This window comes from Heteronotia binoei, chromosome 19 (genome assembly GCF_032191835.1).
Source record: "Heteronotia binoei isolate CCM8104 ecotype False Entrance Well chromosome 19, APGP_CSIRO_Hbin_v1, whole genome shotgun sequence".
Classification (NCBI taxonomy): domain Eukaryota; kingdom Metazoa; phylum Chordata; class Lepidosauria; order Squamata; family Gekkonidae; genus Heteronotia; species Heteronotia binoei.
In genome coordinates this window covers 29,215,443-29,242,958 of record NC_083241.1, presented here as the reverse complement: position 1 = coordinate 29,242,958, position 27,516 = coordinate 29,215,443, and the positions used below count along the sequence as shown (strand labels likewise).

At 48.5% G+C, this 27,516-nt stretch overlaps 1 protein-coding gene across 11 annotated transcripts in view; it reads right to left on the bottom strand.

Annotated features, from left to right (window-relative positions):
• Positions 1–27,516, bottom strand: part of MYO9A (myosin IXA) — a 215,298-nt gene that overhangs the window by 73,893 nt on the left and 113,889 nt on the right. For all 11 annotated transcript variants that reach the window (XM_060260402.1, XM_060260406.1, XM_060260403.1 and 8 more), the window contains 5 exons: positions 22,519–22,635; positions 18,040–18,174; positions 17,402–17,523; positions 15,754–15,895; positions 7,270–7,465 (listed from right to left, as the gene is read on the bottom strand). In XM_060260402.1, the coding sequence (XP_060116385.1) occupies positions 7,270–7,465; positions 15,754–15,895; positions 17,402–17,523; positions 18,040–18,174; positions 22,519–22,635 (712 nt within the window). The remainder of the gene's footprint in view (positions 1–7,269; positions 7,466–15,753; positions 15,896–17,401; positions 17,524–18,039; positions 18,175–22,518; positions 22,636–27,516) is intronic.

Below are 27,516 nucleotides of genomic sequence, written 5' to 3'. Positions count from 1 at the left end.
AAAACTACCTTCCTGTTGGGTTTTCTCTGGTGCATGTGTGAGTAAGAGAGAGAGAGGGAGGGGGAGAGAGAGAGAGAGAGAGGGAGGGAGGAAGGGGGAGGGAGGGGGAGAAAGAGAGAGAGGGAAAGAGAGAGGGGGAGAGAGAGATAGAGATCTGCTATGCAAAAGGCTCCTTCTAGTTGCTATTTCCCCCCCTTTCTTAGGAATGAAGATCATACTGACCTGTCTTGGTATTCAGACACTAGCATTTTGGCCCTAGAAAGACTTGCACTTCCATATTCCAATGCAGAAGAGGCTGCAATCCAGCAGAACAATCTGCAAGCTATTTAGTGTGTGTGTGTGGCTGAGATGGCAGTTGGCTATTGAAAATAAACATCTTCATGGCTATGTTTGTTCACAGAACAAGGCAATATGTCCCTATCAGGACTGAAGGTAAAGGTCTATCTCTTGTGTTATATGCATTATAGACAAAAATGAGTTTTAAGTAAGGCTTGTTTCCCACGGCATGCATAGCATCACAACTAAAGAATGAACACATTCAGGCTGCTACCCGAATGAATGCTAGAAAGCCTCCAGTCTATTGTGGCTTCTCACCAAATGCAGTCACCTGTGCTGTTTTATGCATATTTGTGTGTGCACGCTTTTCCCAACTCAGAAGCCATATCTGTGTAGCAGCCACAACTCTTGGTCTGCTATGCTGTAGATCAACATGTGAGTTAAGGACCCGTGCCACAAGATGTTCATTTTTGGCAACTGTGGTTTCCTGTGCAAGCCATGGACTAAGCACACAAATAATGAAACTGACCAGATCGTGCAACATCAGTTTAGCTCGGCTCTCCAGTTTAGCGTTTGCTATCCCACGCAGTATCCGTTAGCTAGCGTACTTGCAAAACTGTATCATCCAAGCATATCCAGAATAATTTGCGATGGAACGCTAGAGAGCTTTTTAAAGCATCTCTTTTATATAAATGTTTATAACTGGAATTGTTCTATGTAACAGTATCCTGTGTGAACCTCTCCAAAGAATATTTATTGCACATTTCTTTTGGACAAGCTGTCTAGAACCTTTGAAGGGGGTAGTGGACCTCCTCCAGTGAGACGGTCTACCATGTTGTTTTTTTTATTCTTTGAAAAAAGGGCAAAATATAGGATATGCGTTTTTCTGAATAAGTAGGGTGGCCAGACCGTCCCGGTCTCCCGGGACATTCCCGGATCTGGCCACCCAATCCCGGATCCCGGGCTCCCTATACCGGGACCATTAAAGGTCCCGGTTTAGGCAGCCCAGGAGCCGGTGGGCCGCGGGCGCGGGCGGGGAAGGCGGGGAGTGAGGGAGGGAGCGTCCCTGCGCCTGCGCAGGGCCCCTGCGCACGCGCAGGGACGCTCCCTCCCTCACTCCCCGCCTTCCCCGCCCGCGCGCGGGGCCGGCAGCGGTGGGGGAGGCCTCTCCGCGGCCTCCGCTGGTCGCTGGGGGCCTTCCAGAGTGTCTGGAAGGCCCCCAGCGACCAGCGGAGGCCGCGGGGAGGCCGCGGAGCACCCGGCGCTGGTCCGGGAAGGCCTTCCAGAGCCTCTGGAAGGCCTTCCCGGGCCAGCGCCGGCCAGCGAAGGCCTCCCCGCGGCCTCCGCTGGTCGCTGGGGGCCTTCCAGAGTGTCTGGAAGGCCCCCAGCGACCAGCGGAGGCCGCGGGGAGGCCGCGGAGCACCCGGCGCTGGTCCGGGAAGGCCTTCCAGAGCCTCTGGAAGGCCTTCCCGGACCAGCGCCGGCCAGCGAAGGCCTCCCCGCGGCCTCCGCTGGTCGCTGGGGGCCTTCCAGAGTGTCTGGAAGGCCCCCAGCGACCAGCGGAGGCCGCGGGGAGGCCGCGGAGCACCCGGCGCTGGTCCGGGAAGGCCTTCCAGAGCCTCTGGAAGGCCTTCCCGGGCCAGCGCCGGCCAGCGAAGGCCTCCCCGCGGCCTCCGCTGGTCGCTGGGGGCCTTCCAGAGTGTCTGGAAGGCCCCCAGCGACCAGCGGAGGCCGCGGGGAGGCCGCGGAGCACCCGGCGCTGGTCCGGGAAGGCCTTCCAGAGCCTCTGGAAGGCCTTCCCGGGCCAGCGCCGGCCAGCGAAGGCCTCCCCGCGGCCTCCGCTGGTCGCTGGGGGCCTTCCAGAGTGTCTGGAAGGCCCCCAGCGACCAGCGGAGGCCGCGGGGAGGCCGCGGAGCACCCGGCGCTGGTCCGGGAAGGCCTTCCAGAGCCTCTGGAAGGCCTTCCCGGGCCAGCGCCGGCCAGCGAAGGCCTCCCCGCGGCCTCCGCTGGTCGCTGGGGGCCTTCCAGAGTGTCTGGAAGGCCCCCAGCGACCAGCGGAGGCCGCGGGGAGGCCGCGGAGCACCCGGCGCTGGTCCGGGAAGGCCTTCCAGAGCCTCTGGAAGGCCTTCCCGGGCCAGCGCCGGCCAGCGAAGGCCTCCCCGCGGCCTCCGCTGGTCGCTGGGGGCCTTCCAGAGTGTCTGGAAGGCCCCCAGCGACCAGCGGAGGCCGCGGGGAGGCCGCGGAGCACCCGGCGCTGGTCCAGGAAGGCCTTCCAGAGCCTCTGGAAGGCCTTCCCGGACCAGCGCCGGCCAGCGAAGGCCTCCCCGCGGCCTCCGCTGGTCGCTGGGGGCCTTCCAGAGTGTCTGGAAGGCCCCCAGCGACCAGCGGAGGCCGCGGGGAGGCCGCGGAGCACCCGGCGCTGGTCCGGGAAGGCCTTCCAGAGGCTCTGGAAGGCCTTCCCGGGCCAGCGCCGGCCAAGGAAGGCCTCTCCGACGCCTCCCTGGCCTCGCCGCCGCCCCCGCCGCTGGACTCGCCGCCGCCGCTGGACTCGCCGCCGCCGCCCGACCCGCCGCCGCCGCCCGACTCGCCGCCGACCGCCACCGCAGGTAAGGGGGCCGAAAGCGGGGGGGGGGCGGCCTTCCTTTCTTCCCTCCCTCTTCCCTTCTTTCCTTTCTTCCTCCCTTCCTTCCCTCCCTTCCTTCCCTCCCTCCCTTCCCTTCCTTCCTTCCCTCCCTCCCTCCTCCCTTCCTTCCTTTCTTTCTTCCTTCCCTCCCTCCCTCCCTTCCTTCCTTCCTTCCTTCCTCCCTTCCCTTCCCTCCTCCCTTCCCTCCTCCCTTCCTTCCCTCCTCCCTTCCCTCCTCCCTTCCTTCCCTCCCTCCTCCCCTCCCTCCTCCCCTCCCTCCTCCCTCCCTTCCTTTCTTTCTTCCTTCCCTCCCTTCCCTTCCTTCCTTCCTTCCTTCCTTCCCTTCCCTTCCCTTCCCTCCTCCCTTCCCTCCTCCCTTCCTTCCCTCCTTATGTTCTTATGTGGCGCAGAGTGTTGGACTGGAGGGGCCACTGGCCTGATGCAACAGGGCTTCTCTTATGTGACACAGAGTGTTGGACTGGATGGGCCACTGGCCTGATCCAACAGGGCTTCTGTTATGTTCTTATGTGACGCAGAGTGTTGGACTGGATGGGCGCAGAGTGTTGGACTGGCCTGATCCAACAGGTCTTCTGTTATGTTCTTATGTGACGCAGAGTGTTGGACTGGATGGGCCACTGGCCTGATCCAACAGGGCTTCTGTTATGTTCTTATGTGACGCAGAGTGTTGGACTGGATGGGCCACTGGCCTGATCCAACAGGGCTTCTCTTATGTTCTTATGTGACGCAGAGTGTTGGACTGGATGGGCCACTGGCCTGATCCAACAGGGCTTCTGTTATGTTCTTATGTGACGCAGAGTGTTGGACTGGATGGGCCACTGGCCTGATCCAACAGGGCTTCTGTTATGTTCTTATGTGACGCAGAGTGTTGGACTGGATGGGCCACTGGCCTGATCCAACAGGGCTTCTCTTATGTTCTTATGTGACGCAGAGTGTTGGACTGGATGGGCCACTGGCCTGATCCAACAGGGCTTCTCTTATGTTCTTATGTGACGCAGAGTGTTGGACTGGATGGGCCACTGGCCTGATCCAACAGGGCTTCTGTTATGTTCTTATGTGACAATACTGACTTTGGTGGACCCAAGCACTGATTCAGTGTAAGGGAGCTTTGTGTTTGTGACTGGAGTGGACAATACTGACTTTGGTGGACCCAAGCACTGATTCAGTGTAAGGGAGCTTTGTGTTTGTGTCTTCTGGTGCAATTTTGTTCTCAGATCCTGTATTTACTTCATCAGTATATGGGATAAGGCACTTTCTCAACTGTGCTGCATAATGCAGCCTATTTATTTTGTCCTGTTGGCTCTGTTGGCTCTATCTGCGCCACCTTCATCACTTTCGGGGTGTGGATCCCCCAGTGGGGTGGGCTCCCGACTCCCTCTGCCGGCTGTTTCTGATAGCCCTGCGCCCCCTCTTTCATTTGATATGTGTCCCGTGCGGGTGCCACCCTCCTGCCGGGAGATGCCGCAAAATGAGCCCCCTTGAGGCTTATGGCGGCAGGGCTCGGGGGAAGCAAGCTAGACTGCTGTTCTTTTGAGGGGTTATAGAGTGTTTCGAGCCCCTCCCTGTGGCATCGGTCCCATCGTCGTGGGACCCAGGGGGCCGGCGCAGCGGCCCGCTGAAGCAGCCTGTCAGTCACTTCCGCATCTCGACCTGTGTTATTAGTGACAGGCTGCTTCGGCAGGCTGCTGCGCCGGCCCCCTGGGTCCCACGACGATGGGACCAATGCCACAGGGAGGGGCTCGAAACACTCTATAACCCCTCAAAAGAACAGCAGTCTAGCTTGCTTCCCCCGAGCCCTGCCGCCATAAGCCTCAAGGGGGCTCATTTTGCGGCATCTCCCGGCAGGAGGGTGGCACCCGCACGGGACACATATCAAATGAAAGAGGGGGCGCAGGGCTATCAGAAACAGCCGGCGGAGGGAGTCGGGAGCCCACCCCACTGGGGGATCCACACCCCGAAAGTGATGAAGGTGGCGCAGATAGAGCCAACAGAGCCAACAGGACAAAATAAATAGGCTGCATTATGCAGCACAGTTGAGAAAGTGCCTTATCCCATATACTGATGAAGTATATACAGGATTTGAGAACAAAATTGTTTCCGGCGGTGATATTTGGGGGATTTTTGGGGACGTCACAGGAAGTGCTGTGAAGTCACTTCCTGTTTCCGGCAGTGGCATTTGGGGGAAATGATGCCATTTGGGGGAAATGATGTCACAGGAAGTGATGTCACTTCCTGCTTCCGGCAGGTGGCGCGGGGGAAATGATGTCACAGGAAGTGATGTCACTTCCCGTTTCCGGCAGGTGGCGCGGGGGAAATGATGTCACAGGAAGTGATGTCACTTCCTGTTTCCGGCGGTGGTATGACGTCGCCGGAAGTGACGTCGCCGGAAGTGACGTCACTTCCTGTTTCCGGCGGCACGCGCGCTTCGCGCGCACTCCTGCCTTCCCCCCCCCCAAGGTGTCCCTGGCTGGCCTTCAGACATTATGGCCACCCTATGAATAAGTGACACAAACTCTGCAAAAGTTAAAATAAACCACACACACAATGTGGACCTACTGCCAGTTCTGCCTGAATGAACTTATGACAATACAATAGGGATTTATTTTGAAAGTTATGAACTATAGTCTACTGGCCAGTGGAACCTCTATGCACACTTGCTCTCTCCAGCTGGGGCGGGGGGAGGGGTGTACTTGCAAAAGGCAAGTTTACATTGATCAATTGCTAAAGAACTGTTTAAGACCACTTTAATAGTAAACTTAATATGTCTGTGACCTCAATAAGGCCCTGCTTCCCAACCACATTGGAGTCTGCTACTGGGCAGCCAGTTCACACAAACGCAACTTTTCTGGCTGCACGCACAACCGTGATCCGGGGTGGTACTGAGCCATCTGAATGGAGACTGCTGGATCCTTTCAGAGATCTGATACTGACATACTGCTTTTGGGGCAGCATTCAAAACATTAAAAGTAGTAGGACAATTAAGAAGAAGAAGACTGCAGATTTATACCCCGCCCTTCTCTCTGAATCAGAGACTCAGAGTGGCTTACAATCTCCTATATCTTCTCCCCCCACGACACCCTGTGAGGTGGGTGGGGATGAGAGGGCTCTCACAGCAGCTGCTCTTTCAAGGACAACTCCTGACCCAATGCCACTCCAGCAGCTGTAAGTGGAGGAGTGGGGAATCAAACCCGGTTCTCCCAGGTAAGAGTCTGCACACTTAACCACTACACCAGTAAGAGGCTTCCCTATTTGAATGGGAGTTCAAACCCTCTCTCTCTCTTTCATTTGGCAGAGCTGAACACAACTGTCTTGTAAAAGGAGGCTTTGCAGCCTCCCACAATGATAGGCTTGCAAATTTACAGGTGGGGCCTGGAGATCTCTAGGAATAACAACTGATACACAGGCACGAGAGATCAGTTCTCCAGGAGAAAAAGGGCTGCTTCGGAGGCTGACCTCTATGGCATTATACTCCACTGAGGTTCCCTCCTCAAACCCTGCCCCTCTGCAGGCTCCACCCCACCCAAACTCCAGGAATTTCCCAACCCAGAATTGGCAACCCTACACCATGACCAAAGCAGGTACAGCACAATGTCATGGAAAGGCTTGCGGGGGGAGTGGTGGTTACAAGCAGCATAGTGCTTGTTTTGTCCATATTCTTGAGCTGCAGGGACCCAGGAGTGATTCTAGGGCAAGTTTCCAAGGCATCTACCCCACTTCAGAGCCTCCGCTCTCAAATGGAACTGTAAGATGCTGCGGTTTGATTCATTGGTTTTTTATCTACAGAAATGTTTTCAAAGTCGAGCCCAGCAAGCCCTACAGTGCGCAAAGATGCACTAAGGCGTTCATCTAATTTAAAAGCCCATATTCTACGTGAAGGCAAGCCATAGGTCCTAGCTGATTTCCTCTTAAGTGTATTGTTGTCCATATATCAATACTTGCTAAGGTCTGAAAGGCTCAGCATAGTCGAGACTTTGCTAAAGAAAAAAAATAATGCAGTCAAAAACCTGAAGCACTCCTGTCATGCACACTTAATGTATTTTTAAAAAAGAAAATATCACTGCAAACCCCATAAACTTCCAGAAGAACTAATCTTGCCAAACAGGATCCCCCCGCCGCCTGCGCAAGCCGTTAAAGTCAATGCATCATGACATCCGTCTTTAATGCGCCACAAGCTTTCCAAAAACACCCTAAAACGATTTTATATGCTTCTGCATATACCTTTGAGTATTTCTTACAAACGGGACGGCTGAAATTAGTGGCTTTGAAAACCACAGCATGCTCATGTATCTGAGAGATTCAAGACGAAGCATGAAATTAGATACGAAGGGAGACTTACAGCATCAGACACCTACCGGTTTTCTTCTCAATGTACTTCCTTCCAGCCTCCCTGAAGGCAACCACAGCTCTGAAGAAAGCTCGGAGGACTGCCCAACGGAACACGGCCACGGGATCGATGCCTATCATGCCACAGATAAAGGCGCTCTTACTGCTTCTTAGAAGAGCGACAATGTCCGGCCGCATATGATCTGTATTTTTCTCCCGGAAATCCTACAGAATGAGAAAGAGAGGAGCACTATTCAGCATTATGGGTCTTAACAACTGTGTCCCCCTCCCTTTACTGAGGCTTGGGTCATGTTCTCAGTTTTTTTTTTAAATAATATTTATTTGTAATTGTAACAAATGGAGTAACGATCTCCTGAACTGTTTACTAGCTTATGTGAAGCAGACAGGAACACAAAACAATTTTTAAAAATCCAGAAGCAATAGTTATTCATATTTCCTCTCCACAGTATTACAATTTAAATTTTTTATTAAAATTTTTACCATAAAAACATAAAATTAACAATAACATACATATAGCCAATCTAATCAATATACTAGTTATGTTCTCAGTTTTAAAGGCCACTGGGTTACTTTGGCCAGCCCCTCTAGGTCCAGCTTACTCTGCAGGGTTGTTGTGAGGTTTAAAAAGGAGAAAGAAAAACAGGTTGCTTACCTGTAACTTATGATCTTCGAGTGGTCATCTGTGCAGTCACACACATGGGGTTTTCCCGCTGGAACGAACCCGACCTCGGAGAATTCAAAGCTAGCCTTAAGCGTTATTTTTGGCGCGCACTTCCTCCCGCCCTGGGGAGCAGGCATCCACTGCGCATGCCTGGAGCGGGGGGAAGGCGCTCCACCCACCAGTTTCTTTCCAGCCGCTGTTAAGTGCAATAGAGTCTAAGGGATGTAGAATCGCAGAAACAGCAGCGGGGACGGATGGGTGGGCGTGTGTGACTGCACAGATGACCACTCGAAGATCATAAGTTACAGGTAAGCAACCTGTTTATCTTCTTCGTGGTCTCTGTGCAGTCCCACACATGGGTGACTGATGAGCTAACCTGCACAGAGGTGGGTGCTGTTTTTGAAAGAGAAATTTCAGAAGTTAGGTTATACATAACAGATCAGTGAGGTACTCCCACTTACCATTGGAGAGCATGGCAGCTCAGTTGAAGATGGAGCGGAGTACGGCTTGCCCGAAGGAAGAGTCTCGCCTTGCATGAATGTCCATGGCATAATGCGTGGCGAAGGTGGACGATGAAGACCATACTGCTGCTGCACAGATGTCTTCAACGGGTATGCCCCTCGCAAAGGCGGAGGATGTGGCTAGTGCCCTAGTAGAATGTCCCCGTAGGGGTTCTGGAACTAGTTGTTTAGCTAACTTGTAACAAAGTGATATAGCCTCAACCAGCCACTTAGACAGTCTCTGTATAGAGAGTTTTTGTCCCTTCTTGTGGGTTCCGTAGGAAACAAACAATGCGGTATCTTTGCGGAATGCAGCAGTCCTGTCCAAATAGAAGGCAAGGGCCCGACGCACGTCGAGGTTATGGAGGGATTTCTGTCCCGAATCCGAGGGATGTTGGAAAAAGGATGGCAAGGTGGTTACACTTTGGAGGTGGAAAGGTGACACCACTTTGGGTAAGAAATTTGGGTCCGGCCTCAGAACCACTCTGTCATGATGAAAGACAGTGTAGGGCGGATCAGATCGAAAAGCGCAGATGTCACTGGCCCTTTTAGCTGAGGTGAGTGCCACTAGCAGGGCTGTTTTCCACGATAAAAGGTGCAAAGGGATAGACGCCATCGGTTCGAAGGGGGGCTTCATCAATTGACTGAGCACTACAGATAAACTCCATGTAGGGTAGAGTTGCCTTGTCGGAGGTTTAAGGTGGAGAATTCCCTTCAAGAAAGATTTTGTAACAGGGTGTGCGAATACTGTACGGCCCTCTATGCCCTGGTGGAAGGCAGAGATGGCTGCTAGATGCACCTTAAGTGAGGAGTAAGTGAGACCAGATTCCGAGAGAGAGACGGTATAAGTAAGGATCTGCGAGATGGAGGAGGATGCAGGGTGGAAATTATTACGCATGGCATATTGGGTAAAGCGTTTCCATTTAGCTGTGTAGGATTTCCTAGTAGAAGGCTTCCTGGCGTTTAAAAGGATGTGTCTGACGTCGTCAGGAAAACCTAAAAACTGATCCTCCAAGCTGTTAATTTGAGGACTGAGGGATTGTGGTGTAGGACCCTGCCCTTCTGTTGTGACAGAAGATCCTGTACCTGCGGGAAGCAGTGATAAGTATTGTCCGATAGGAGGAGCAGAGTGGTGAACCACGCCTGGCGTGGCCACCAAGGAGTGATCAAGATACAGTTCATGTGGTCCAACTGCAGCTTCTGAATTGTCCTTGTTATGAGCGGAATCGGTGGGAAAAGGAAATGAAGTGGACCGTTCCATGTTTGTAGAAACGCATCCCCTGGTGACAGGGAGGAGGGGGGCCTCTCATGTAGAAAATGTCGCATTGAGCGTTGTCCGGGGACGCAAAGACATCTATGGTTGGGGCACCAAACATAGTGAAGACAGGGAGGAGGTATTTCCTGTTGATTGACCATTCGTGATTGTTTACTGTCATCCTGCTCAGAGTATCTGCTTGCGTATTCTGCACCCCTGGTAGGTGCACTGCAGTTAGATGGATTTTGTGAGCGATGCTCCAATGCCACAAGCGTAGAGCCATCTTGCAGAGACGGGAGGACGCAGTCCCTCCTTGCCGATTGATATAAAACACAGTCGCCACATTGTCCGATGTTATTTGTATGTGGCGACCGTGCAGAGATGGCAGTGACCTGTGAACAGCAAGGAGCTTGAGACAGTTGATATGCAGGAGCTTTTCGTTCGCTGTCCACTGACCTTGGACCATCAGAGAGTCGAGGTGAGCTCCCCACCCCCACCTCGACGCATCTGTGGTGACAACAGTTGAAGGTGATTGTTTCAGGAATGGCATTCCTTGTAGAAGGTTGTGCTGACTTGTCCACCACTGTAGGGACGGCAGAATGTGGTTGGGAACTGAAAGTAGCGTCCGTTGTGATTGCCTCTGTGGGTGAAAGGTTCTGACAAACCACAGTTATAGAGGCCGCATGTGGAGCCGCGCATATGAGAGAACGGCGGTTGTTGCTGCCATCAGACCTAGCATGCGCTGAAACACGAGGGCTGTTTGTGTCGGATGGGAAATTATATTGTTGGCCAGGGTTTGGATATTCGTAACCCTGTCTATGGGTAAGTATGCCTTGTGGTCTGTGGTGGATAGATATGCCCCGATGAATTGTATTGTCTGCGAGGGGGAGAGTTGAGACTTTTGCTGGTTGACCTGCAACCCTAGAGTAGCGAGGAGGTGAAGGGTTATTTGAATGTGCTCCCTGAGCTGCTCTTCCGAGGTTCCCACCATCAACCAATCGTCTATATAGGGGTAAAGGGCTATGCCCCGCTGACGGAGGAACGCTGCTACCACTGCCATACATTTTGTGAAGACCCTTGGGGCGGTTGAAAGGCCGAAAGGAAGTGCCCGGAATTGGTAGTGGGCATTCCCCATGGCGAACCTCAGGAATCTTCTGTGGCAGCTGTTGATGGTAATGTGGAAGTACGCGTCCTGCAGGTCTATCAGCGCCATCCATGCGTCCTTGGGAATGAGTGGCAGTGTGGACTGTAGGGTAATCATGCGGAATTTTGTGTGACGTATGTATTTGTTCAGTCTGCGTAAGTCCAGGATTGGGCGCTGGCCCCCGTCTCTCTTCGGTACCAGAAAGTACCTGGAGTAAAACCCCGTGCGATGGTATTGGGGGGGGATTGGCTCTATGGCCTGTTTGGCCAGAAGGATGTCGATTTCGTCTTGTAGAGCCTGTGAGGGAGGGGTTACAAGGAAGTGCGAGTTCTTTGATTGTGAAGTGAACTCTATGAAGTAACCTTTCTTTACAATTTGCAGTACCCAAGAGTCCGTTGTTATGGACTGCCACGTCGGTAGGAAGGGAAGGAGTCTGGGAGTGGAGGGGGTGAAGTCAAAGAGACTGCTTGTTTGGGGGAGTGGTCTTTTTAGAAGGTTGCGGTCTTTGGCGTTGCTGGAAGGGCTGCTTTGCAGGGGGTGCCCTCCTTCTCCAGTAATCAGATTGCTTTGGGGATCTAGTGCGCTTGTAAAAGGGGGTTTTCCAAGGTCTCTGCCTGTTGCCTTGAGGTTGCTGTTGGGTTACCCCCAGTCGCTTCGCTCTTTTCCTACTGTCATCCACGGTGGTAAGGATGTCATCCGTGGTGGCATTAAATAGGCCCTGCCCATCAAATGGGAGATCTTCTATTTTGTACTTAATGTCCTGTTGTAAGGAGGACGAGCGAAGCCAGGCGTGTCTCCTAAGAGCTATTGCGGTCGCCATCGATCTGGATGTGCATCCGACTGAGTGGCGAACAGTGTTAATTTGTTGCTTGCTAAGGCGATTGAGCTCTCTTAGCAACTTGGTGGCCTGTCGTTGTGATGCTTCAGGTAGCGATGGCACTAGAGTGGTGAGTTGTGCTGCAATATTGTGTGCATATGCCGCAAAGTGAGCCATATAGTTATTAATCTTTGCTGATGCTGTGGAGATTGAATAAAGCTTTCTTCCTAGTGTATCCAATTTACGCCCCTCTTTCTCTGGTGGTACAGGGTGGCGTGTTTGCTTAGTTTTTGACGACGAATGCACAATCATAGAGTTAGGCGCTGGGTGATTGAATAAAAATTTTGACTCTGGAGCGTGTATTTTGTACAGTGACTCAACACGTTTAGACGTTGGTGGTATAGAGGCTGGCTTGTCCCAAGCCTCCTTCAGTGCCTCCAGATGGACCGGAAGCATGGGCAATGAAGAGGTAGCAGGTAGGTCTGCATTGATCAAATCGTGGACGACGTCGGTAACTTTAGGAAGGTCAGTGGTCAACTTGATGTTCAAAGCTGTGGCCATGTCGGTTATGAGGTCCAAATAGGACTTGGCCCCTTCTGAGGGAGAGAGATCTGCAGGCTTGACTATGTCGGAGGCTGGTGAAGCTGGTTGAGATAAAGACTGTGAAGAGTCTGAAACCTCAAGGTCCGACTCGTCTTCATCCCGTGGGTCCTGTGGATCCGGTGGCAAGGGCAGTTTGGTTTGCTGGTCGGTTTGCTTAGACGTTGACGGCGTAGGAGAGATTGGGACCCGATGGCGAGGCGATACTGCATGTTCAGAGTGACGAGATGACAGGTGGTGTTGGTACCGTGGTGGACTTTGCTGTTGTTGGTACCGTGCTGAATCCTGTGGCTGGTACCGGCCCAAGTCCTTCTGCTGTTGGTACCGTGCTAGATCCTGTTGTTGGTACCTGGTCGAGTCATGTCGTTGATACCGGTCGTGGTACCGTTCCCGATGTCCCACATCCTGGTACCGTGGGTCACGGGGCCTACGGGTGCGGTAAGATTCTATAGAAGGGGATCGTGACGGTGTATAGCGCAGGTAGGAGCATCGGGATGGAGAGCGTGATCTGCTATGGTACCGACTCCCTTCGTCTCTACTGAAGGATCGCTCACGGTATCGTGTGCTCTTCTCCCTGTATGGGGATGTGTGGTACCGGTGCTTCAGTCTGTCTCTGTTGATAGGGGACGCAAGATGTCTGTCCCTAGAGAGTGATCTTCCGTGACGCCTATCGGGTGCGTGGTCTCGATGGCGTGGGGAGTCGAAGCGGAGGGGAGACACCATAGCGTCCTTGTAGGTACGAGGGACAGTAACGTCCCGGAAGGAATCAAGGTCGAGCTGTTTTTGCAGTTGCTGTTGTTGTAGTAGCTGTTGCTGTTGTTGTAGAAGCTGTGAAGATGGCTGAATAGGTTCCTTCGCCAAAAGCTCCTCCGGCAGGAATTCCTGTATCGAAGGCGAGCGAGAGCCAATCCGGATGACCTCGGATTCGATGGCATCTGCCGGAGTCAGGACTGGAGGCGGCGTTGGAGCCGTGAGCACTCGGAGCGAAGAGACTGCTATGGCGGCTTTCGCGTCCGAAGCCGTCTGGTGTGGCGAAGAAGATTTCTCTTTTCCCGTCGATTCACCGTGTTTTTTCTTGGAATCGTGGTGCTTCTTCGGGTGTTTTGGGGGCTTAAGCTTCCTGGGAGTCAGAGCCACAGAAGCTGCCTGGGCCGTACCGACCCTCTGAGGTGTGAGGGAAGGTGGAGACTTCTGAGGGTCAGAAACTTGAGACATAGCCGGACGCAGAGATTTCGTCAGTAAGTGACTGTTCAGTCTAGCGGCGCGGTTCTTTCTAGCTTGTTTGCCGAACTGGGCACAGTGAGCACAAGCGTCAATTCTGTGAGTTTCACCCAGGCAAATCAAGCACAACGCGTGGCCGTCTGAGGAGGGAATCTTAGTCCCACAACGGATGCACTTTTTAAAAGTGATTTTAACTTCTTTTCCTTCCATACGCCCGGGGGGAAGGGGGGGGGGAAGGAGGAAAAGGGAAGAGATAAAGGGGAAGAGAGGATATATAAAGATTTTTTTTTTTTCACTATACCAGACAGAAGTGAAGCGGAGCAGAAAGTGAAGAAAAACGGTAAGCGGTAGCGAAGAAAAAACGGCTGAGGAGGCTAGTTGAGAGGAGACGCAACGAGGAAGGACTATCCCGGTCGGCGGTCGGAAAGAAACTGGTGGGTGGAGCGCCTTCCCCCCGCTCCAGGCATGCGCAGTGGATGCCTGCTCCCCAGGGCGGGAGGAAGTGCGCGCCAAAAATAACGCTTAAGGCTAGCTTTGAATTCTCCGAGGTCGGGTTCGTTCCAGCGGGAAAACCCCATGTGTGGGACTGCACAGAGACCACGAAGAAGATCCATATTTACTGCTTGAAGCTCTTTGAACAAAGGATGGGATGCAAGTTGCGAGAGGGTGTAAAGTTAGCAGACTGTGATGATAAAGAATTGTTTTTGGATCAGGATGGAGTTTGAAGTACAGAGGCAAGGGCAGGAGCTGTGGCTCAGAGGTAGAGCGCCTGCTTGCCATGCAGAAGGTCCCAGGTTCAATCTCCAGCATCTAAAAACCAGGCAGTAGGTGATGTGAAAGACCTCTGTCTGAGACCCTGGAGAGCTGCTTGCCAGTCTGATTTTTTTAATTGAAGTTTTTAATAAGAAAATAGTCAAAAGCATAACATCAAAATGCTATTTAGATTAGAACCACCTAACTAAAATGAACTAGTCCAGTGACTTATGCAGTACTCCAACTTGTTTAAAATTTCTATTCTACACCAATATACTGACCAGAAGGGGTAACACTCTTGTCCCTGCCAGTCTGAACTGACAATCCTGACCTTGCTGGACCAAACAAACTGATTTATTATAAGGTAGATCCGTGTGTACTCTAGCTCCAATGCCAGGACTACTTCTTAGCAGTCACAGGTTTCCTTAGAAACCTAAAGTTCTATTTTTAATGCAGAAAACATCCAACTTCTGCATCAATGTAATGATCTCGGTTCCTTAATATTTTCTGACTTGCTTACACATTCTAGTCTACTTGGACAGGTAAGAATCTACTGGATTCCCAAGGATTGGTTAAATATTGCTTTCAACTATTTTTGCTTTGCACAGCTGGATGATTAGATTTTCCCAAATTTATCCAGTGTTTTCCTCCACTAATGTTTGCTAGAACATAGCTGGAGGGAACAGAAGGAAATAGATCATGGGATGAGAAGACGAAAACAGAAGCCCTGCTTGAGTTCACAACCATTTCCACTGAAGGATCCCCAAACCACCATCTATCTCAGGGGTGGCCAAACTGCGGCTCATGGCTCTTTCACACATATAGTGTGACTTTCGAAGCCCCCACCAGCTTGGAGAAGGCATTTCTCTTTAAATAACTTCTCCAAGTCAAACCAGTCGGTGGCTTGGAAAATGCATTTAAAGTTAAAGTTTCTTTTCACCTCTCCCTCTCTGCTTCCTCTGCCCACTTATTTGTCTGTCTTCCTTCCTTCCTTGTCTTGCGGCTCTCAAACATCCGACATTTATTTTATGTGGCTGTTACGTTAAGCAAGTTTGGTCACCCCTGATCTATCTTGTCAGTCTGTGTGTTCATATAGATCCTCCATGAATTCTACACACATAGAAACAACGTACTTTTCCTACTGCAGGCTGGGCTGCACTGTAGAACTAGGCTAACATTTTAATTTAAAAATCAGGCCACATCCAAGCTACCATATATACACACATACAATAAAGTGCTGCTAAAATCAATGTGATAAATGTAGCACTCATCAGCTGGCTGTTTTAATTAGGATAATAAGGAAATACAATGGCAATCGGTGATCCAGTTAAAATGTGCCTGTTTGGAGTCCAGCCCAGACAAAGAGGAACCCTGAGCATGATAAAATCAGGGCCCAAAAATCCATGTCCAAGTGATAAACTGCCCTGAGAAACAGTGCATTGCTGAACAACCAGGGAGTCCACAGGCAATATCCTGAGTTCCTGAAAGCTTACGCCAGAGGCCTTTTAAGACAAATTGAGAGGAACAACTAACATACAGACCTTCACGCCATATTTAACTTTCCCAGCGTAGTGTTTTATGATGAAGGCAGGTTCCATCACAGCAGGAAATTCAATGTAAGGGTTTCCTTCGTGCTGACGCTTAAACTTGTCTAGCAGTGTTTGATTTGTTGCTTGTGGAAAACTGAACAGGAGGAAAAAGGAATAAAAAGTCTGTGAAATTAGCTTCCTTGATTCTAATCATTTCGATCAGGTATTAATCATTTTTAAAAGTGTAGTAGTATCATTCCTGTGAAATGTCTAATTACCGACAGATCCTGAGTTTGCTATTTAGAAAACTGGGAGTTGTGACAACATACTAAGCAGCATTCTTCGTAAAGGCCATGACACGTCTTTAGGGCTAAAGTTGATTGATTCCTCTTATCTGTCCCTATGCACAGCAAGGAAGCAGCAAGGGCTGTTTCGTGAGGGGGCAAAACACTGGCCCAGTGGGGTAGGCCTGATTCATGTACTCTCAAGTGAAAATGCTTGCGACACGTTTCAAACAATAAGGAGCATGTTGTTCATTTAAAATATTTAGATCCTGTCTCTGTTCAATTAGCCAGCGAAGCAGTTTTACAACCTTCTATAATTAAAGACAATAAAACATTAACCTGAACATTAGTTAAAAACCCAGCTAAAATAATTGGCAGCATCATTTTTAAAAAATACTTTAAAAGATTAATGGCAATCAAGTCCATGTCAAAAACCAATACAGGAGGCAGAATTTATGAAGGGGGAGATGTGTCTATCTAGTGCCAAGATGTCAACAAGTTCAGCTGCTCAGGTTTGGCTGTGGGGAGTTCCAGCGTCCAGGTGCCGGTGACACAGAAGGCCCCACCTCTGGGGACCACCTTAGTTCAAAAGGCAAAGGCACACAGATCACAAGCTCTGCAGAAGATCCTGGCGGGATCATCTGGAAACTGGCTGTTCTTTTCAATGTGCTACTGTTTTATGTACTGCAAGGCAAGCTTTTCCCAGGCAAGGTTATTCCCAGGGTTGTTTTTAGAAGGGATCTACAGGAATGCTTAGTGTCAGGGGGTATGGCCTAACATAAGAACTAAGCATAAGAACATGGCCTAACACTAACAGGATGGCTTAGTGTCAGGGGGTTGGGGTTAAGGTTAGGGTCAGGGGGTTAGGGTTATGTTATGGCCTAACATAAGAACATAAGAGAAGACATGTTGGATCAGGTCAGTGGCCCATCCAGTCCAACACTCTGTGTCACACAGTGGCCAAAAAACCCAAGTGCCATCAGGAGGTCCACCAGTGGGGTCAGGACACTCCCACTTTGCCCTCTCAAGCACCAAGAATACAGAGCATCACTGCCCAGACACAGAGTTCCAACGATAGGCTGTGGCTAATAGCCACTGATGGACCTCTGCCCCATATGCTTATCCATTCCCCTCTTGAATCTGTCTATGCTTATAAATACGCAAATGAGTCCCTGCTGGGCTATTTCTACAAAAAAGCTGTGCGAAACAATAGTGATGTCAGGGGTGTGGCCTAATATGCAAATTAGTCCCTGCTGGGCTTTTTCTACAAAAAAAAAGCCCTGAGCAAAAATATAGTGGGGGACAGCAGCCCTAAGAGCTTGCCATTTTATCTTCAATTTAGTAAACTGAAAACTGTGGGGAGATGGCATACTCACTTGCTTTCCTCATCCAGCAAATGGAGCAACCCGGTTGGCTTTTTGCTGATGAGGTTGATGCAGCCAGAGTTGTCTATGTAGTCAATGTTATGCCAGCTGATGCCTTCAAGCCTGTATTCCTCCTGGTTGGGGAGAAGAGTTTACATGAGTTAAGGTGAAAAACCATGTCATGTTTTAGCAGCCTTCACACGGAAAGCAAAGTATACTATCCATCATTACCACTTTCAGATACTTTTATTTTTTTCTTCAGATATATGGGTTGTGGGGGGGGGGGGAATCAGGTCACGGGCTGTCAGACTGAACAAGCCTGCAACTGAAACCTGTTTGTGATGCGGCTTCTGAACACTCACAACTGCAACAAAACGGTCACACAGAGGGCTTCCAGACATGGGGTTCTACAAGTTCTCCCCTCCCCAGACAGACACACACACACACACACACACACAAAGTAGCCCTTGCTGAACCTATGTCATATCTCTCACTACAAAAACTACACTCACAATTACCCACTAATCTGTGTACACTAAACTAGCATACTAAGGAATGAAGAGATATACTGTAGTGAAGCTGAATTTGGGACACAATTATACAAAACGAAAGAAAAAGTATTTAGCGATGTAAAATACTTCTGGACTTACTTGCTCCAGTTTAAAGATGTGTTGGTTAAAATAATGCTGTAAACGTTCGTTGGCAAAATTAATGCAGAACTGTTCAAAGCTGTTACTTTCGTAATCCTCAAACCCAAAAATATCAAGTACTCCAATGGACAAAGTCTGCAACAGGAAGAAGAAATGGTGAAATAGAAATAGCCAATGTGAATGTAGCGGTTAGAGTACCAGACTAGAATCCGGGACAGCCAGGTTCAAATCCCACAATTATGCCCCAAGAAGCTTGCTGGGTGACCTTGGGCCAGCCACAGACTCTCAACCTAACCTACCTCATAGGGTTGGTGTGAAAATAAAGCTGCGGAGAGAACAATGTAAGCTACTTTTGTTGTGTCCTTACTGGGGACAAACACGAGATATAAATGAAATAAATATTTGAATTTTCCAGACAGTCCAAAGACATCGGAAGATATATGCCAGGTTGCCTTGCACCACCACTAAGTCAACTGCAATGCTGAAGAAGAAGATATTGGATTTATATCCCGCCCTATACTCTGAATCTCAGAGACTCAGAGCGGCTCACAATCTCCTTTATCTTCCTCCCCCACAACAGACACCCTGTGAGGCAGGTGGGGCTGAGAGAGCTCTGACAGAAGCTGCCATTTCAAGAACAACTCCTATGAGAGCTATGGCTGACCCAAGGCTATTCCAGCAGGTGCATGTGAAGGAGTGGGGAATCAAACCCGGTTCTCCCAGATAAGAGACCGGGCACAATGCTGTCTCTTTGGGACACTGCTGAAAGCTGTTCCAGAAAATTCCCTTCCCCCAGGTAAACCTCTTCCACTGATCTACTTTGATTTTACCAGAATGAACAAGTGTAAATTCTGAGCATACCCAGTAATAGCACACTAGCAGAGTCACAATGTGAGGGATGGGAAGAATCCACCAGTCAGCAAGGAAGTGCTAAAGTTATACTATCAAGGAGCACCTCTGGACAGAAGCCCTGCATGTGTGTATTAGCAAAGCACCAACCCCAAACAGTTCTTCAAAGTAGCTTATCAAGACTGACATTCCCATTTATTGTCCCCAGATTATTATAATCCTTCCCCTGCTTAAGCCCAAAGCTTGTAAACAACTGCAGTGAGACTTTTAAAATATATCCAGAGAAATGGCAAAGCAGCACACTTCAATAAAGACTTCTATGGCTGACCACTCTGCTCAGTGGTATTTTTAGACGGGATTTTCAAAAATAATGTGCAAACCTTCCCCGTATTTTGACATGCATCATGGCCACGACAGCATACTTGCATCATAAAGAACAGATGGGACTATCAAGCAGAGAATTTAGCAAAAAAAAAAAAAATTCACTCTCCTCTTCTTAAGTAATAAAGATGAGCCAGGTGCTCTTATGCAATGATTGCTTTTTTTAGGACTGCAGCTAATTAAAAGTCTACATTGCCCCCTCATCAAATGGCAGGGATTTACTTCAACACTGAGCAGTTTTTAAAAGGCATTGTTATTACCAAATTGGAAGCTATATGCAGAGAAAGGGCAACAAGTTCCAGGCAAAGGCCTTCTTGAAATACTGAACTACACATACTAGTTTGAAAAAAGGTACAGTTCAAAAGACAACACTCTTCTATCTCCCCCCATTTTAGATAAGGGAGCCTTCTCTGCTGTGGTCTGCAGAATCCCTCTCTTGCATCAATTTGCCTACCCCCGCGGCATCTAGAGAGCTGCTCCTGAGGGTCAGAAGACCCCCCATGAACAGTGTGGAATGCAGCTCCCCTGCGAAAATCCACTTCTGCAAGGTGGGGGGAGGGTCCGCTACTTCCATACAAGTGCCCTCCACTGTCACAATGACACCTGTGGATACAACCTGTTGATGTAATATTAAGAGAAATTCTCTGTAATAGAATACATGGGAGAGAAGGCAGTATAGTATAGCCCAGAGGTGGCCAAACTTGCTTGATATACACATAGCATAAACGTCAGATGACATTTAGAGCTACAAGATGAGGGAGGGAGGGAGGGAGGGAGAAAAATAGATGGGGAGGGAGGTGTGGAAAGAAAGCAACTTTAAATGCATTCTTCAAACCGCTAACTGGCTTGAAGTAACTTAAACAGACAAATGCCTTGTGAGTCCTGAGCTGCAGTGGCCACCCCTGGTACAGCCCATTCTGGGAAGCTAAGCAGGGTCAGTACTTGGATAGGAGACCACCAAGGAAGGCTTTGTAAAGGAAGGCAAGGGCAAAACCGCCTTTGCTTTCCACTTGCCTTGAAAGCCCCTTGCTGGGTTCGCCGTAAGTCGTTTGAGATTTGATGGCAGGTACGTACATATGTAGAATACAAGAAACAATCATTTCAGGCCACTTTCGTTGGGTACAAATATTCAGCCACGAAAATTTGCGTTATGAACACCCACTACCTCTCGACTTGCCAGGAAATAAGGACCCAGTGGGCACAAAATTATTGGTGTGCATTTGCCATGATCTTAAGAATCTTTTTGGCAAGTGGCCTAGTAAGAGCTGGGCATTTTTTAAAAAAGGTGGTGGCAATCTCAAATTCTTTATACGTATGTTACAATGCACCAAATGTTAATATAAAAAGAAATTGAGGAAGCATGCTGTTCATTGTATGTGCTGCAGATTAAAAGCTTTAAAATAAGAGAAAAGCAAGTTCTGGGAAAAAACTGGACTGTTTTGCCATACGCTGTCTGATGAGAAAGCCAAACCAGAGCATGGAATTCAATGCTACAAGCAGCCAGCTCCGTCAACAGTACATTATCGAGGCAAGTCTCGTATCAAGAATGAAACAATGACCTACTCTGAACCTGAACAACTGGGATTTATTTCCAATCTGCTAAATACTGAATATTACATTTTCCGACCCTGGGGTGCGTGAAGCACATAACCCTAAACTGACTGATAGGATCAACAAAAGGCGACGTGTTAATATTCAGCAGTAAAAACAACAGAAGCTTGTAAGTCTTAATGTCACTGGAGAGCAACCAAAGCAATCTCTCAAATGAATCGGGGGTATTAAAGCATATGCATCCAGAATGAAATCACAGCAACTCAAACGGTGCTCAGGAAAACTGCAATTGCGGCAGCACAGAATAAGCCTACATCGCTCAGCACCTCAACAAGATGCATTCTGCTCAGGGCCAAGAACTGAAGGCAACATTTGGAGCCAGACAGGAAAGGACCTGTCAGGATCAGCTGCTTTGTATGCTGGAAGCCCCATTTCTCATCCCTAGCATTGCCAGCTGAATGCCCCTTCTTTGTGGAATGCCCTTCTCGAAAACATCAGGGCCCTGCAGGACCTGCCACAGTTTCACAGGGCCTGTAAGACTGAATTATTCAAACTCACCTTCAGTGGTTAGGGGGAGGTGGCTATTACCTTACAGCACCAACAATCTCACTGAATTAATATAATGGAAATCAGAAAACTGCCATATTGGACTTTTAATGAATGGACTGATGATAGTTGATATGTATGGAAATGTTTTATTATATATTTTATTTTCAATATTCTATGTTTGTTCACTGTTAATGTTTCTAACCGCTGTTAGCCGCCCTGAGCCCGTCAGAGGAGGGCGGGATATAAATCTGATAGATCAGGGGTGGCCAACGGTAGCTCTACAGATTTTTTTTGCCTACAACTCCCATCAGCCCCAGCCATTGGCCATGCTGGCTGGGGCTGATGGGAGTTGTAGGCAAAAAAAACACCTGAAGAGCTACCTTTGGCCACCCCTGTGATAGATAAATAAATAAATAAATATTTCAGGGGGTGACACCTCTCTCGTGATGCCTGCAAAGGGGTAGCTAGCCATGTTAGTCTGTTGGAGCAAAATGAAACAAAAATAAATGGGCTGCAACCCACATGTGCTAATATTGAAATAAATGTTGTTAGTCTTTTAAGGTTCCGCTAGATTTTTGTTTCATTTTGAAAACCTGCCCTGTTTAAGACACTGGAGAGCCTGGTACAATGGCCAATGCCAAGCTTAGCTGACCCAATGACCTGATACAGAATAAAGCAGCATTGTGCGTCTTTCCCTCTGAAGAGGTGCTGGTTAGCAAGCCGGGGGTACGTTTTCATGTAGCAGCTCAAGTGTGTCTGAAAAAGCAAGAGGGATAAACCGAACGGCAGCATAACATTCATGTTCAGGTCTCCCTATGTTTAGTGTTCAGAGTAAGATTACCGTCAGCTGCCAGTTCATTTTGTCTCTCTTGTGTTCTATAGCTTGACTTAGTAAACAGCTCTGCGATGGGAAGCAACCACAAGAGCGCACTGTTTTTTCTCAACAGAAGAATAAGTTCCAACAAAACCCGTCATCTGTTAAGAAAATACCTGGTTGTCTTAATACCAATATATCAGTTAATAAAGCAAACAACATGGCCCTCTTAGGACCCAGGCATACGGCACAGTTGCCTTTTTAAGAGAGACTCCCACCAGCTATGCATACAATGTTTGGTGCTGAAAGGCATGCACGTTTTATACACAAGTTACCTTGGTGCTCTCTTCCAGGTCCTTGGTATTCAAAAGTGCGTGATTAATTCTAAAAACTATCCAATCAAACAGGGCACTGTACAACGATTTCGCCATGGAATTCCGCACTGTCACAGCCTGGAAATCAAACAGAAATGATTAGATATAAATCCTGCTCATTACAACAGGCTTGTGTTTTAGTGACTCAACTGGGTATTCCAATCTACTGACATTACTAAATATGGTCCTAAGAGAGCCGCAGCTCCAGAAACGCATAATTACTACCAAGGTGTTGTCTGTTACCGGGATACTGAGAACAGGCCTTGGGCTCCCCACCGGCAGAGATTCTATATTTACTTTTACCCACAGTGAGGAAGGAGGTTAGTTATAAACAGGTGAAGACAGAGTCATTGAAGATAGTGGAGAATAGTAAAGCTTTGCATTTATCTGAAAACTTAATCTGCTACAGGAAAGTTCCTCCATTGTCCTCCTAAGTCAACTGTCCTTAAGAATGTAAGAGAAGCCATGTTGGATCAGGCCAATGGCCCATCCAGTCCAACACTCTGTGTCACACAGTGGCCAGAAAAACCCAGGTGCCACCAGGAGGTCCATCAGTGAGTCCTTGGGAACAGAGCAATGATTCCTGGGACTCATGAAGAGATTTGAATGAAGTGCTTGAGGGGTACCACAGGTAGATAGATTACTTCTGTGCAGCATCCCCAAGATTTAACCAAAGAACAGAGGAGAAGAAGAAGAAGAAGAAGAAGAAGAAGAAGAAGAAGAAGAAGAAGAAGAAGAAGAAGAAGAAGAAGAAGAAGAAGAAGAAGAAGAAGAAGAAGAAGAAGAAGAAGAAGAAGAAGAAGAAGAAGAAGAAGAAGAAGAAGAAGAAGAAGAAGAAGAAGAGGAAGAAAAAGAGAGAACAGAAGAAATTGAATTTATACCCTGCACTTCACTACCCAAAGGAGTCTCAGAGTGGCATACAATCTCCTTTCCCTTCTCCTTCCCACAACAGACACCCTGTGAGGTAGGTGGAGCTGAGAGAGCTCTGAAAGAAACTGCTCTTGAGAGAAACAGCTCTGCAAAAACTTGGAACTGACTCAAGGTCACATCAGCAGGTGCATGTGAAGAAGGGGGGAATCAAACCTAGTTCTCCCAGATAAAAAGTCCACGCACTTAACCACGACACCAAACTGGCTCTCCATGGGGGCTGTGTGGTGCAGGGCACAGAGTATCAGACTAAGACTGGGACCATCCACATTCATATCCCTACACGTGATGTTCACTGAGTGATCTTGGGCCAGTTGCCTTCTCTCAGCCTAACCTCCCATACAGGGCTTCTGTGGAGAGAAGAGGGAAAGAACTATGCGTGCTGCCCTCAGTTCCTTGGAACTAACAAAGCCTATCCAACAGCAACAAGCCAACACATGTTGTGTGACCCCTATAAAAGCTTCCGGGTCACGCTCGCAACAGGAGGGGTTCTGTTGTTGTTCATCGTCACTGATCTGTCTTGCTTTTCCTTCGCTGACCCTGATGCACAACAATGGGAGTGGATGGTAGGCATCAGAAGGAATCATGGTTACCTGCCTGCATCACTCAAGGAATGCATGTGTCACATCAGGAATCCCTGGATTTAGACCACCAGTTTTCTACAACACAAGCAACACACTTATGACTCGAGAAACGCACTTAAACACACAACTGTATTATAAGCAAAGCCAAAAAAAAATAGGGGCCAAAGATGATTTCAAACAGAATATTGGAAAGCCCAGAGAATAATTTCTCCTTAGGGTTTGTAGAATAATTTCTCCATTCTCCAGTCCTCTTTGCTGTTGATTAAATTCAGATATCCTCTTTTGCAAGTGACAGCGGAGAACAGTGAAAAGGAAAAGCCAAGGAGTCGCTGTGCAGCCTTTGAAAAGTAGTGAGGAATCAAAGGAATTACACCAACTTAAATCCCAGTAGCGTGGGCTTAATGGGATTGTTAAATGATAGGCATTTTAAGTACGTGCCACAAACCCAGAATTGAAAAAGAAACAGATGCTTGCCATATTGTCCACCCCTTCTTTCCTGTTTCTTCATTTCATTCTCTTCCTCCGTTTCCTATACTGATGTCATTCCTTACATATGCTGCCAACCCAGCAGCCAAACGTGTGCAAATCAACAGCAGGCTCTTGGATGACATTTTTGGGGGCTGCTCTTTGGTCCTGAATACTTGACAGAGCCTTGTGTGTTAATGGAGCCCCGTGCATTTGCTTGCATAGTGCGCGTTTCTGTATGCATGAAGGACACCCTCATTCCAAAAGGACAGAGCCTGCTCTTGGCATTCTGCTGAATCAGTTCTCCCCCTCATCCCATTTCAAAGGGCAGCATTGTGATCAAAATGCCTTTTGCAACAACAGCATCCTCACAACGGAGGCTGGCCATCTTTGGCAGAGGCCCAGCTAATCTTTTAGACATATTTTCAACATAATCCATGGTGGAGCAGAGGGGGGGCGGGTGGAGAAGAATACATATTCTCTTCCCTTTGTGCCTTGTTCATTTTGCTTTTTCTGGAATTGACCAAAGTGCTATATAAAGGGAAGTCACATGACTTAAAAAATTGAATGTGCCATTTTGAAAGATGGTGAAGGAAAGAATGTTACAGGGATCCGAGTAGGGGGAACTACAAGGAGAAGAGCAGCCCATGTTTGGTAAATTCAAGGCTGCGCCATTTTGTGTGAGGTGACAACTGCAGCTTAGCAAAGCTATTCCTTATTCTGCCAAAAAAGCCCAACAGGAATGCATTCGCATATATGGCCAAAACCCCTTACATCACCATTGTTTCACACAGGGCTTTTCTGTAGAAAAGGCCCAGCAGGAACTTATTTGCATATTAGGCCACATTCCAAGCCAGCTGGAACCGTATTCCTGCTCAAAAAATATCCTGTTTGCTATAGTGCAGATTGAGGACTTTCTGAAAGCTACACAAATGTCCTGCTCCCCCATCCATGAATCTGTAATAAAACATCAACAGTGCAAAATGGTGAGTTAAGAATGAACAGCAAGCGCTGATGTAGGCAGGGAGTCAAACCATTAATATATTTAAAATTCCATTTCGACTGCAACTGAAACTTTTCTGGGTGGCTTCCGTTCAGTCCAATCAAGATTCAGTAAGTGGTCTGGCACACCTTGAAACCAAATGATTTAAATTCTAGGTCAGGCCAGAAATATATATATTTCACCAAGAGCTCAGGATAAAAGTATTTTAAATCAACTGAAATGTCACTCATATTATAACGCCAAATTACTCAGGAGAAGTTACTTGCCATCATCGTGACATTACACATCCTATGCTCAATTCCACACAGCCAAACGTACTAGACAGAAATAAAAACCTGCAGTTGGAAGCTGGGCGAGGTGGGGAGAGAGAGAGACGTGCAATCTATTGCCCCAGATTATATCGATTATTATTTGATTTTAAAGGACTGTGTGGCTTGAAAAGATAAAAAGTCTCAGTCATGTGCTACCATAATCCTTCTCCCAGTCTAGAAAGGGTTGCACCCTGCCATGTGTGCCTCAGCGCCATAAAGGAAGCTGACAAGGATCGCACTGACTCTGACATCAGATTGTTAACATATTCAACTTGCTGTCAAAAACTAATTACAGAGAGGTGGATCCTACCTACATCTCATCTCTCCGCCGAACAAAGCTTTCTTTCAGCCTAAGAAGACTTCTTCCGACTTAAGTGGCTCTTCTGCTGGCGGAAGAACTGCTTAAGTTGGAGGACATCTCCTCGAATTTGCCTGAGACCTGCTGAGCACTACAGGATGCTGGTATCTCTCTGCCAGCGGCTCCTCTCCCATTTTTATTCAGGAGACAGATAGTGTTCTCCAGGGGAGAGGGGTATTATAGCTTGCAAACGGCAGGTTTTCGTCCTGCTGTTTTTTGTCCCTGGCTCCACCCAAGAAGGAACAAGAAATCGGCATGTATTGCTGTCACTCCTTATTTCTTTTTACTCAGGTAATTACAGCCCATGTTCAGAAGAAGCCCTACAAAATAAATACTTGCTCAGAAAGGCTTTCAAGGGTTTAGAGAGTCTAGTGGAGCTTTGAGAACAAACCTTATCCTTACTTCAAGACTGCAAGCACTGTCTGTAGTGGTAATAATGTGCCAAAATGAGAAGAGCAAAACTGGGCCATCCACAGGTCTGGCCTGGGTCGCTACATAAGGAAATTCCCATATAACTTTGTAAACTATCCCCATCAAACACATTTCCCCAAAACAGCCCAAGGATAAGTGAGGATGATCCAGGAACACAGGTTGCTGCAAGCAATTGAGAAATTAACCAAATTAAATCCCTGAGAAATTACAGAATCCAGGAGCTCTTCTGAAGCAAAAATGAATCAGTTCAATCCTTTAAAAAAAGGTAAAGGTAGTCCCCTGCACAAGCACCAGTCGTTTTCGACTCTGAGGTGACGTTGCTTTCACAACGTTTTCATGGCAGACTTTTTACAGGGTGGTTTCCCCAGTCATCTACACTTTCCCCTCAGCAAGCTGGGTATTCATTTGACCGACCTCAGAAGGATGGAAGGCTGAGTCAACCTGGAGCCGGCTACCTTCCATTTTCAAAATCTCAAAACGCCAGGGTTTCCAACCTCCGGGTGGCATCTGGAGATCTCCCACTCTAACAGCTCTTCTCCAGACTACAGAGACCAGTTCCCCTGGAGGAACTGAACTGTTTTGGAGAGTGGACTCTATGGCATTATAGGTCCCTCCCCTCCTGAAACCCTGCCCTCCCCAAGCTCCACCCCCAAAATCTCCAAACATTTCCCAACCCAGAGCTGCCAACCCTACAAAACACAGATGTTGCTTCTTCATCTGTTCTGCACGCCCAGAATAGTGGTTTCTAATTTGGTAGGCCACTTGATCATGGAAGGCACATTACTGGAAGCAGAAGCCGACAGCAGACGGTGCTCCGCTTGGAAAAGCAACTGGAACATTTTGCTGATGGGTACATGCTATGATAACCCAATTTAAGAG